Raw genomic sequence first — 12,506 nt, forward strand, 5'->3', positions numbered from 1 at the left:
AAAACAAAGGAAGTTCAAGCAGGTGGAAAAAAAAAAGCAGGGAAGATCCTTTCACATAGACTCTTTCGGTCAGGTCTACACTAAAAACTTTCATTGGTATAAATAGGTCACTCGGGGGGTTGAAAAATCCACACCCCGGCGATGCAGTTATGCCAACCTAACTCCCAGTGTAGACAGCATTATGTCAATGGGAGGGCTTCTCCTGTTAACATAACTACCACCTCTACGTTATTTACATTACAGGGGTGCTGCAGTTTTATGCAATTACATTGATGTAAATTTGGAGTAAATCTATATTCACACCTAGGTAACTGAAAGCACAGTGGGACCCTGTGTGGACTGTGTCCTGAAATGTGGCAAGTGTCTATGAATTAGGCAGTAAATATTAAAACAAGAGAGCTGCCTCATTCACAGTGTACTGTCCAACCTGTGCACTGAATGATGGAAGGGTCCTGAAGAAAAATTGTGAACAAATAATTAAACACTATAGTACCTCTTATGCCCAAAGGGAAAGACTTAAGTTTGCCTGGGAAAGGTTTGCGCCTATTGACTGAGTGATTTACTTTGTAATCTTAATGTTCTTATAATGCAGGGATCGGCATTCCAGACCAATGGTGGCTGTCGGAAGTGGCATAGGCCAAGGAATGTGTTGGCTGCTGCTTCCCGCAGCCCCGATTGGTCTGGAACAGTGAACCGCGGCCAGCGAGAGCTGTGATCAGCCGAACCTGCGGACACCGCTGGTAAACTGTCCTGGCTCGCCAGCGGCTTTCCCTGACAGGCCGCATGCCAAATGTTGCTGATCCCTGTTATAATGTATGCTTTTCTATGGGATACAATATATGTAAGAAGATGAATTATTTAACCATCTGCATACATGATAAAACAGAGAGAATTTCACTTGTAAAATTTTGTCCTAAACCAAAGTATGACACTATTTTTTCTCCTTTCATATTAAATATATGGATGACTTACCTTTCAAAAATTACTTTCTGTGACCTGCTCATATATGAAGAAGAAGAATAAAGAATAAATAAATTCTATGAAGAAGCCAATAAAACTGTATTTGAGACAAGCACATATGGTCTATTTTCTTTTCTACATTTTTTTTCTCCTAGTTTTCCATATACTATTGAAACTTGTAGCCTGACTTAGTTATAATCACATCTGTTCCTCTATTAGTCACTTTATAATCCATGATAAGAAGAAGAAGAAAAAGAATGTGTCATATCATGGAGCAGCAAATAGGTAAAAATCATACCAAGGGTACTAAAAGCCTAGCTCAAACAAATTGGTGTGGTTGAATTTGGCTCAATGAATTTTTTTTCTTTAACACAGTTCAGTGGCTGTAATATGATGATTTTGGAAACCTGTTCAGATAATCTTCATAGAATAAAATCTATCAAATGACAATTTTTCATTTCTTCCTTTTTTTTGTCCCCCCTCCTCCCCCCCCCCCCCCGTGCAGATGACACGAGAACAATATATACTGGCAACACAGCAGAACAGCCTGCCAAGGATTGAAAACCCGCAACTTTATCCAGTGGGAATTTATGGATGGCGAAAGAGGTGCTTATACTTCTTTGTCCTTCTGCTGTTGGTTACCATGATTGTTAACTTAGCAATGACGATATGGATTTTGAAGGTCATGAATTTCACAGTGGTAAGTACCACCATGATTTTACATCTCTTGAGCTTCATGTTAATAGCTTGTCCTTTTTTCAGTGCACGTTCATGTGTTCTTTAATGCTTGCACATTATTAAACTATCAACATACACATTACAGATTTATTGCTTAATTAAAATGGAAGGTTACAATTTTTTGGTTTGTTTATTGATACTGGATATTAGGAAAAAGGATTTGTCAGTTTACATCATGTGAATCTGGAAATGAACATTTTAACTACTAATTGGCTTTATTATCCATGTAAATATGTGAAGGTGGTTGCTGTTTTTTTTATGGATCACAACACATCATAACTCTACTGTGGGAAGACTTAGTGACTCCCTTATTTCTGTAAATCTATGGACTCTGCTTATGTATATATAAATAATATTTTAAATGTGTTTACAGACTTTGCTTGAGATGATGCAACGTTCTTCTTCAGATGATAAGCCAAATTCAGGGGATGTTAAATACAGCTAGAGGATATTTAAATCCGTTATAAAGATGTTCTTAAAATGCATAAGAATTCCTCTGTATGCTTGTCTTCATGATACATTGTACCGTACTGAGGCCAGGGCATAAAAGGCCATACAGGTGAAATATTCAAAACAAACACCTTTGTACCTGGGACTTATTTGGCTTTCAGGACTACAGCCTACCACAGGACTACCTAATTTAGAATTTTAAATTTTTGGAAAACTAAAATACCTTAATTACAGCTGTACAAAAATGAAATATCAAAACACTTTTTTCCATGCCTAGCATAAAATGATCAGGGGAACTGGAGTACTAGGGGGCATGTTCCCTGGAGGAACTGCTATTGTTGGGAAACCAAGGGAATGGGGAGGGAGTGGAGTTAGATTGGAAGCCACTCAGCCACATAGACACAGCAATCCACAGGGTTTATAAAGTTCCACTTGTTCAATTTTACCTGTTTCAGCTTCTTTCCTTTACAAATAAAATCTGGTGGTAACATCTGATCAGGGAATTCTCTGAAGTGTAGCAGCTGGCAGAATGAGTCCTGTAACTTGGTCTGGAATTTGCAGACACAAACCTAGTCCAGTAATGTGGAAGGAGGAGTTTGAACTGTACACAGACCTGGCCATGCAGGAGGACAGCAACAGCAGGAAATTAAAACTATTAGTTTACCTTATTGGGGAACAAGGAGGAGAGATCTGCACTGCTCTGAACCACACACTGCCTCAAGCCTCCCAGCAATCCTAGGAGCCCCGAGGACCTATTGCTCCCCAAAGCAGGACAAAACTGTGGAGTGACACAGGCTTTTTACTAGAGAACAATCTAAAGGGGAGGGGATACATTTCATGTTACTGCCTTACAAACACTGGCTGCCTACATGCAATGTTGGAGTCTTGACAGACTCCCTAATTTGGGACAGGATAGTCTGTGGCACTTGGGATCATCCCCTCCCTCTGCTCTGGGAAGGCAATCTCACATTAGACAAATGCTTAGACATAGGGCATGCAATGGAAGCCTTGAGAGGAAAGATGAAATACATAGAAGGTGTATCGCATCCCCAGAACTACATGTAGGGGAGTCAACAGGAAAGGAAAGCAATTGGCTTCCATAAACATAGTGAAATGTATTTACTGTGTGAGACAGCATGAGCAGGTAAAGGAGAAGGTGCCCCAAGGTAGGACAGCATTACAAGGAATGTGGCAAGGTTGAGCCATCTTGTGCAAGAGCAGAGGAAGGTCTTGGAAGATTGTCAGATTTGTACAGGAGTGGGGTGGCACATCAGACAGTGGTGGTAACATCGTGAGACTCTCCTGGGCTCTGAGAGCATATCAGTTCAAGCTGTCAGGACAAGGAAGCAACAAGGGATGAATAGTACCATCCTCCATGCATAGAACCATGTTAATGGTTTTCACCTTTTGTGATTTCAGCTGAATAGTGAAGCCTCCTGCATAGTGATTTCTTAGGGTGAGTTGGATTTGAACACACCCATTACAAAGAGCGGTCACAATGTAAAATGAGAACACAGTGGAGCCCAAAGGAATATGTGACCTCATAGTAACTAATCTGAGAAATAACAGATGGTACCAATTGAAGTTTGTGGTTGGTAGATGGTAAGCACCCCAGACCTCTCTTGGGAATACAGCATACAGCCATACAAACCATGGATCTGATCGGGTAGTAAGCATGCAAAGAAAGTCTTATGACACTCTGTAGTCCAGTGGGCCAAGGAGTTCAAAAGTGTGTAGAGCAGGGGCATTAGAGGACCTGTAGGGACTAGTGCAGCCTGGTGGTGGTAAAGATGTCATCAGGCATGTTGTTCATCTGCATAGACCAAAGCCACTGAAACCAGCATTGAAAATATCCACTGCACACAATAGATGAAATCTTGCTAGTACTTTCCAGATCCAGAATCTGAATGGTCTGTGGTGTGAAGACTGGGTTTTGACTCATAAGCCTGGTTAAAGAGTCAGCATGTGCAGCACTGTTTGGTCACTACAGATGGCTATGCCTGCTGATGAATATAAGCCCAGTGCCAGAGGTGTTCCAGAGATGACTCATTGAGTGCTGTAAGGACTGCTTAGGGTGAAAACAATTGCAGATGATATCCTCACTGTAGGTGAAAGAAGCCATGATACAGAAGCTGAATGAGACTGACAGGAAATGACAAGCTTTTCTACAGCGATGCAGGGACAAGAACATAAAACTGAATGCAGATAAAATGTGACTCAAACAACATGAGGTGACATACATTAAACATCTGCTCACAGCACAGGGACAGAGAGCCGATCCCATCAAAATGAAAGCAGTCAGACATTCCACATTCCTAGTAGATGTGAAAGGGGTACCTAGGTGCTGAAATTAGGAGTGCTGAATGTGCTACCACGCCCACTGGCTTGAAGTGGTTTTCGTCATATACAGGATTTACAGTTTGGTTCAATGGCTCTCATCACCCCTCATACAATTTGTTCCAGCACTCCTGAAGGGGTACAGCACTTTATAGGAATGATACATTTTCTGTCCACATTTGTCTGCAACAGAGGAACCATATGTCAGCTCCTGTACAAGTCTCTGTCCTCTCATAAGGCAGGATGTTGAGAGGGACTGGGCAGGTCCGTAACAGCAAGCATTTGACATGCTGAAACAAAGGATAATGGATGCCCCTGTCCTGAAGTACTACAAGACAGGAGAGACACTGTCACTCCAGTGTGATGCATCAGAGAAAGGATTGGGTATAGCTCTTTTGCAAAAGCAGCCAGTCACTTATTCCAACAGACCCCTGTCAGAGACTGAACAAAATAGAAAAAAAGCTTCTGGCTATGGTTTTGGAGTGGAGGGTTTCCATCAGTACACCTGTATCCAATAATAGTGCAAAAAGCTTAGACACCCCTAGAAACAATCATGGCAAAGCCCCTTCTTGCATATGTTGATGCATCTCCAACACTACCAAGGAGATCAGATGTTGTACACATATGTACCCAGTATCAGCGAGCTGGAGGAACGGGGTCTGGACATTGAATCCATTAGCATGCTGCACTGTCTCCTGGTTTCAACACTGAAGCTGATGAAAATCAAAGAGGCAATGGAAAAGCCCAATTGCAAGCAGTCAAAAGAATGTGATAAGAGCAGGGTGGCCAGAAGACAAAAGCCAAGTTTCTGGTAGGAGCAGAACCATATTTTCAAATTAAAGATTAGTTGAGTATGCAGGATAGAATATTTTGAGGACAGGAAGTTTGTTGTCTCCACCACATTCCATAAGCATGTCGTGCAAAAAATACAGGACTCGCACCTTGGCATTGACCGTTGTCTTAGACAGGCTTGTGAGTAGATTTAACAGCCAGGAATGAATACACATCTCTGCTCCTTGATAGCAGGGTGTGACGCCTGCTGGTCATGTGATAACCACCAGCAGAAAGACTCTGTTACCACATGATCTGCCCACCACTGAGTGGAGGCCTGCTGCATCCAGAAGGATGGAGAATCCACCAAGAGGAGATTGCCAACAATCAGTGAAAGCAGGCAACAGAGTATAGCTGGTTAGCAAACAACCTGCTGACCCTGGAGACGGACGCTCCTCACAACTCATAAGCCTACTCCTTCTGTTTTTTCTCTATTGGCTAGGTCCTCGCAGGAGGACCTGGCTCCAGGGCTTCTATGTACTTCACCTGTTGAGAAGACCAAACTATCTGAAAGACTGTTCAACCACGAGTCTGCGGTAAAGATGAAACTCCAATTTAGCTGTGTGCTAACGACCTCTGGCAGAAGAGACAGGAGCTGGAGTCTGGGTGTCAATTATTTGTGTTTAATTTTATATTAAAATGTTTGTTAAAACAGGGAAGATATATCATGGTCAGTGGAACTGAAGTGTCCCTGGAGGAATAGGGAATGGAGGTAGTTAGGTTAAAGGACAACTCAGCCACATGGAGGCAGAAGTCCACAGGCTTTAATAAAGTTTCTCTTGTTTAATTTACTTTGCATTCAGCTTCACTCTTTGGGAATAAAACATCTAGAAGCTTTATTGGAAAGTGAATAACTTGTAATGGAATATAGAATCAAATCTCACATTTAGAGCACAGTGCAAATCTATCTGTTTCAGTGCTTCTGCTTACTATTTAGCAGATTGAAGCCTTTGGTTTAGTAGTTTTAGCAGTATGCATGTGGCAAATATAATTAAATGAATGGGAGCTTAATGATTTCACTAAGATAACATTTGAAGTGTAATACACTTTATACCTGAATTCAGTCCTTCATGACAATGCTGGATATTGCAGTTCAAAAATCACTTAATGTGGATTTTTAACAGTCCTGAAATATTACAAATCCAATTAGATTATATTTAGTTGACATATGTGAATTAATCTTTAATCCTCCTGTTAAGAGGAAAAATAATTTTATATTTTTCACCAGTCCTTGCACTTGTGTTCAAGTAAGCAATTGTTAATAGCGTAAGAAGAAAAAGATCACCCCATGACATCAAAAAGCAGAAAATAATGTGCAATTTGTTCAGGTAACATTACTGATCTACCAGCATTATATTTCACTTTCATTATTGCAGTTTCTGTCCCAGAAATGCAAACTCGCATCTGTTAACATTTCTTATTTGAACAAGCTGAGTGTATGCTATTGTTATCAAAAATTCTGTACCAAGGAAGACTGGAGGATCATTTTATTTTATGGTGGTTCCATTAGTATATCATTTTTACCAACATTTGTACATAGTATATCATTGTTGACACTGGATTATTAACCTTTATTCTTCACATGGTGGAATGTGTAATAGCTTTGTTTGGTGAAATATTCTTTTTTGGGACTGAATAGTTTCTCACTCCAAATATTTATATATATCCATGACCTATCATCTGGTTAGCCTGTTACAGAAAACAGGGTTTATAGATATAAATCTTGACTGGTTTATGATATTCTAATTCTGCATGAATGTTCTTACTCAAAATTGTATAATTTATAGTTTGCAAATATTTTTATTAACAGTGTGTTAGTCATTGTAGTATTTCAAATGCAGTGATAATACATAATATAAGAAATATCATAAATCTTACTATTGCACTTGTCCATGTATAAGAGCTTGATAGGGAATGGGTTCCTATCACTAAAGGATCTGGTTGAACTCTCCACAGTTAAACCCACACAGGAAATCCCTTTGTATCAAACACTGTGATGTTGGTGACAGAAAATCCTCCCAAAAAATGTTGAGAAAATTCTAATCTGTAAATCTGAAAAAAATCTATTCTATTCATTGGCATTCATGAGAAAAATAAGACTACATTTTTCAGATAACTATATGTTCTGACATTTCAGCTCAGCACGATTAGCCCCAATCTTGTCTATTTAAATTATCTAGCATATTAGGATTTCACTGGTTTCAGGGGTAGTCGTGTTAGTTTATATCAGCAAAAACAATGAGGAGTCCTTGTGGCACCTTAAAGACTAACACATTTATTTGGGCATAAGCTTTCATGGGCTATAACCCACTTCATCAGATGCATGGAGTGAAAAAAGTAGACAGGTATAAATACACAGCACATGAAAAGATGGGAGTTGCCTTGCCAAGTGGGGGGCCAATGCTAATGAAGCCAATTCAATTAGGCTGGATGTAGCCCATTCCTAACAGCTGACAAGAAGGTGTGAGTATCAACGGAGGCAAAATTATTTTTTTGTAGTGACCCAGCCACTCCCAGTTTTTATTCAGGCCTAATTTGATGGTGTCAAGTTTGCAAATTAGTTCCAGTTCTGCAGTTTCTCGTTGAGTCTGTTTTTGAAGGTTTTTTTTGTTGAAGAATGGCCACATTTAAGTCTGTTGCGTATCCAGGTTGAAGTGCTCTCACTTGATTTTGATTGACTTCATTCTTTTTAAAGCATCTTTAAAATTACCAAGGTAGTGTATGCATATAATTTTTGTTAATATATATGGAAAATATGCCTGTGCATCAATATAACCACAATTCGCTGGATGATTTTCAAGGTTAAAAAATAAACAGTGGTATTGGTAAAATCCATGCTGGCTAGACTTTAACGTGCATAGCAGAAGTAGCTATGATGTCAAATTAAGAATGGGACATGGTTTATTCATGTTGACTTAAGCTTAAGATCTAAAAATTACGTGTCTGAGAGCAATGAGAATTGAGGAATTGACTTGGAGATCGGATTACCAAACTAGAACATATAGCTGAGTTAACTTACATACTCATGGTGTTTAGGTACAATGTATACACTATTTCATGTAACTTGTAATCTATGATTTGTTAAAAGCAGAAATTAATCCCTTTCTTTGTCTAGTTAAACAACTTTGAACTTTTCAGAGTAGTTTAAATTATGACGTTATTTGCCTGAGTTTCTTTACAATCACTTTTTTAGAAGATAGTGAGTGGCCAACACATAGTGACAATAGCTGGATCAGAAATACAGCAATGTTGGCTTTGAATTAACCAGTCATCACCCATTTTTAAGAGACTAATGTAACCGTGTGTCTGTCCATGTAAATCTGTTATAGTTCTATGTTGGAACATCTCTTTAGTTAAAGCTGTAGAAACTTGTGCTTTTAGCTCCGGAGGTCCTCACTTCAATTCTTTGTGTTGGCCAAGATGGTGGCTGTCACACTAAGTTGAAGCTTAGATCTTTCCAGGAAAGGCCTATAAGCAAATGAAAAAAGAGCTATAAAAAGTCTGAGACAAAGCTGGAGACAAGCTGACCAAAGAAAGTAAAGGGTCCTTCCTATATAACTAAAGGAATTCACTGAAAGGTGGGAATACTCTTTAAAATATATATATGGTATGTATACTGATATATTTTATGAATATATTATCTGGATACCGTCCTGTAGCTATTTTCTGATTTGAATTATGTAGTACATATGTATTTTAAATTTTGGTGATGGTGAAAAACATTTAACCTATTTTTACATGTTCATGTCTTTATAGCAGATCTCTCATAACATTGAGACTTAGCTTTTTAATTTTAATACTGAAATTGCCCTTCATTCCCTGTTGCTGTCTTGATGGTTGTGCAACATCAAGTGATGACCTTCAAACCCTAAGAGGAGCTGTATTTTAGTACAGTGTGCTCTTCTTAGAGTCTGTACATTTCAGAAATGTTAACATTGTAGCCAACCTAGAGAAATTATGGATCCCATCATCTCTAGTAATGTTTTTTGCCCTAAACTTGTCACAATTTAATGGATTCTAGTGTGCGCTACCCTGGCTACCCACTAGGACTGCTTTGAGGGGAATCCAAGCTCTGTTTCCTGCTCAGCCCTCATTGCCAGTTGTGTAACCACCAAATGGTTTCGCATTGTCCACCAACTAGCTCCTGTGGGGGATGACGTTTGCCTATGCACTTCTAGTCTGGCCTCAATTCCAACCGGAGATCAAGAAGTGAAAGGCTTTGTCTATTTTACCAATAGTTCCCCCCATCATCTAATTCCTAGATATCCCATTCTCATCTCTGCAGTCATTTGCAATTTACAATAAAACATTGGCAATTTTTGACTGGGGGTTGGACTAGATGACCTCCTGAGGTCCCTTCCAACCCTGATATTCTATGGTTCTAAGACTGCTTTGTGCTGTTTGCTTGCATGGTGGAGCTTTAACTCATTCATTGCAGGTAGTCATGCCAATAGCAGGAACAAAAGATACCATCATTTGTGAAGAGATGTTTAATGTTTACCAACTTCTGCCATGTTATCTTCAAACGTATATAATATTACTTTCAGCCCCTCCATCATTATGGAGTTGCACAACTTGAAGTGTAAATAAATGTGAAGCTGTATGTTTTGGTTTTTTTATGGGTGGTGTTTTGACAAAGTATCATGGATGCTGTTAGCGTGCAGAATCCTCCAGAAATACTGGATACGTTACCAAGCCAGCCAAGCAATTAAGACTGTTTTAGTCATTGCAATGTAAATGGTCTCAGATTTATGGGGGTTCCTGGCCAGTAAGGTATTAGGTTACTGTTTGTCTAATAACCCTGGGTGTCTTGTGGTTCTGCAGCTTTGGTCCAGAGCTCTGACCCCATCACTCCACAAGCCTCACCCTGGCTTTGTCCCACCTGCTTACCTCTTGCAGGTTGATCTTTAGTACCATTCTAGCCTTGAATTTCCCCCCAAATCCAGCCTCGCTCCTGGACCCTCACAGAGGAAGTTTTAGGTTCACTGCCTTTATAGAAACAGTAAAACACTTCAACCTGTCAGCTTTCTAGAAGCACACACTTTTTCCTGAATTTACACAGCATGGATTTATAATGAAAACCAAACAAGTTAATGATCTATAGAGCATGGATTAACTGATATCTAGTAAAAGAGAGAAAGATTACAAGCAAATAAAAGTGGAAAATATACATCTAATAATTTAAAATTTAATATAGCAAGATAGTCTTTTGTTCAAAATGGTTTCTTTCCCTCGGTGGTCTTTCCAGTCTTTTGCTGGCCAACCTGGCCATGACCCAACAGAGATCTAATCGCTTGGTTTCGTTGTCTCCTAAAGTGAAGGATAAAGACGGAGGCTCTCTCCCTTCATATTCCTAAAGGGATGCTTTTTCCTTACAAGTTAGGAAGGACTACTGCAGATTCACTCTTCTGTGTGTCCCTGGGGTGCAGGAGCCATGTTAATTCTGTTTCTCGAGTTCCGATCAGGATAACCCTTGCCGGATTAGCTTCATGTCTTTCTTTACTGCTAATATATAAATTGAGATAAACCCATAATCCCTTGTCTAAAACAGACCTGTTTATCACCTTTACCTAGATTAGGCAGTCTGGTCTTAATCGTGTTCTAGTAATATAATACAGAGGGAATTAATAATGTCTCATATATTAACAACGCACTTCACAATGATATTAATAACCAACATGTTAGCTTTCATATGATACTTCTCAAACCATATTTCCTACAAATATTATTGCAGTAGTATACAAGGTGTGAAAACAGGGATGTGTAGAGTCAGTCCCCACCAAACGATTAAAATAGGCGCTAAATCAGACTTCATTAAAAATCCCTCTGCAGCCCTGTTCAGCATTTTCATGATTCAAACGGGCCAAATAAAACCTTGTGCAGCAATGAAAGCTATTTTTAATTGAACATAAACCTAGTTCCAGGCATAAAATGAGGATAAATGACTTTTTTGATTTTTCTGCCTGGGATTCTTTCCTTCATATTCACAATTGAACATACACTGCTTGTTTGGCTGCCAAGACTTAGGTCCATCTATTTGAACAGCATGACGCCAGTTTACCAGTTGATCAGATGCTTGCCCTAGGACATGCATGCCAGCCAGGTATAGGTTTAAATGGGCAGCATGCATAATAATTCAGATGCACTTAACTTTTGCAATAATACTATCCTCAAGTGTTTCACTCAGGCACTTGCATTAGCATCCTGTGCCTACACTTCAACACATCTGTGGATGTTTGTATGTCAAAAATAATACTCAATAGTAGAGGGAAATTCTCTTATACGAGAGAAAAGTGATCAGGAACAGTCAGCATGGATTCACCAAGGGAAGGTCATGCCTGACTAATCTAATCGCCTTCTATGATGAGATTACTGGTTCTGTGGATGAAGGGAAAGCAGTGGATGTATTGTTTCTTGACTTTAGCAAAGCTTTTGACACGGTCTCCCACAGTATTCTTGTCACAAGTTAAAGAAGTATGGGCTGGATGAATGCACTATAAGGTGGGTAGAAAGTTGGTTAGATTGTCGGGCTCAACGGGTAGTGATCAATGGCTCCATGTCTAGTTGGCAGCCGGTATCAAGTGGAGTGCCCCAGAGGTCGGTCCTGGGGCTGGTTTTGTTCAATATCTTCATAAATGATCTGGAGGATGGTGTGGATTGCACTCTCAGCAAATTTGCGGATGATACTAAACTAGGAGGAGTGGTAGATATGCTGGAGGGCAGGGATAGGATACAGAAGGAACTAGACAAATTGGAGGATTGGGCCAAAAGAAATCTGATGAGGTTCAACAAGGATAAGTGCAGGGTCCTGCACTTAGGATGGAAGAACCCAATGCACAGCTACAGACTAGGGACCGAATGGCTAGGCAGCAGTTCTGCAGAAAAGGACCTAGGGGTGACAGTGGACGAGAAGCTGGATATGAGTCAACAGTGTGCCCTTGTTGCCAAGAAGGCCAATGGCATTTTGGGATGTATACGTAGGGGCATTGCCAGCAGATCGAGGGACGTGATCGTTCCCCTCTATTCGACATTGGTGAGGCCTCATCTGGAGTACTGTGTCCAGTTTTGGGCCCCACACTACAAGAAGGATGTGGATAAATTGGAGAGAGTCCAGCGAAGGGCAACAAAAATGATTAGGGGTCTGGAACACATGACTTATGAGGAGAGGCTGAGGGAACTGGGATTGTTTA

The 12,506-nt window shown here is 40.0% G+C and overlaps 1 protein-coding gene across 3 annotated transcripts in view; it reads left to right on the top strand.

The window, feature by feature from the left end:
• The window catches only part of SGCZ (sarcoglycan zeta), an 834,522-nt gene that overhangs the window by 453,226 nt on the left and 368,790 nt on the right, over positions 1–12,506 (top strand). For all 3 annotated transcript variants that reach the window (XR_007356409.2, XM_048848187.2, XM_075127889.1), the window contains exon 2: positions 1,466–1,660. Coding sequence is in view for 2 of the 3 variants with exons in the window: in XM_048848187.2 (XP_048704144.1) it covers positions 1,466–1,660 (195 nt within the window). In the remaining variant the exon portion in view is untranslated. The remainder of the gene's footprint in view (positions 1–1,465; positions 1,661–12,506) is intronic.

The sequence above is a fragment of the Caretta caretta genome, chromosome 4 (genome assembly GCF_965140235.1).
Source record: "Caretta caretta isolate rCarCar2 chromosome 4, rCarCar1.hap1, whole genome shotgun sequence".
NCBI classification, from domain to species: domain Eukaryota; kingdom Metazoa; phylum Chordata; order Testudines; family Cheloniidae; genus Caretta; species Caretta caretta.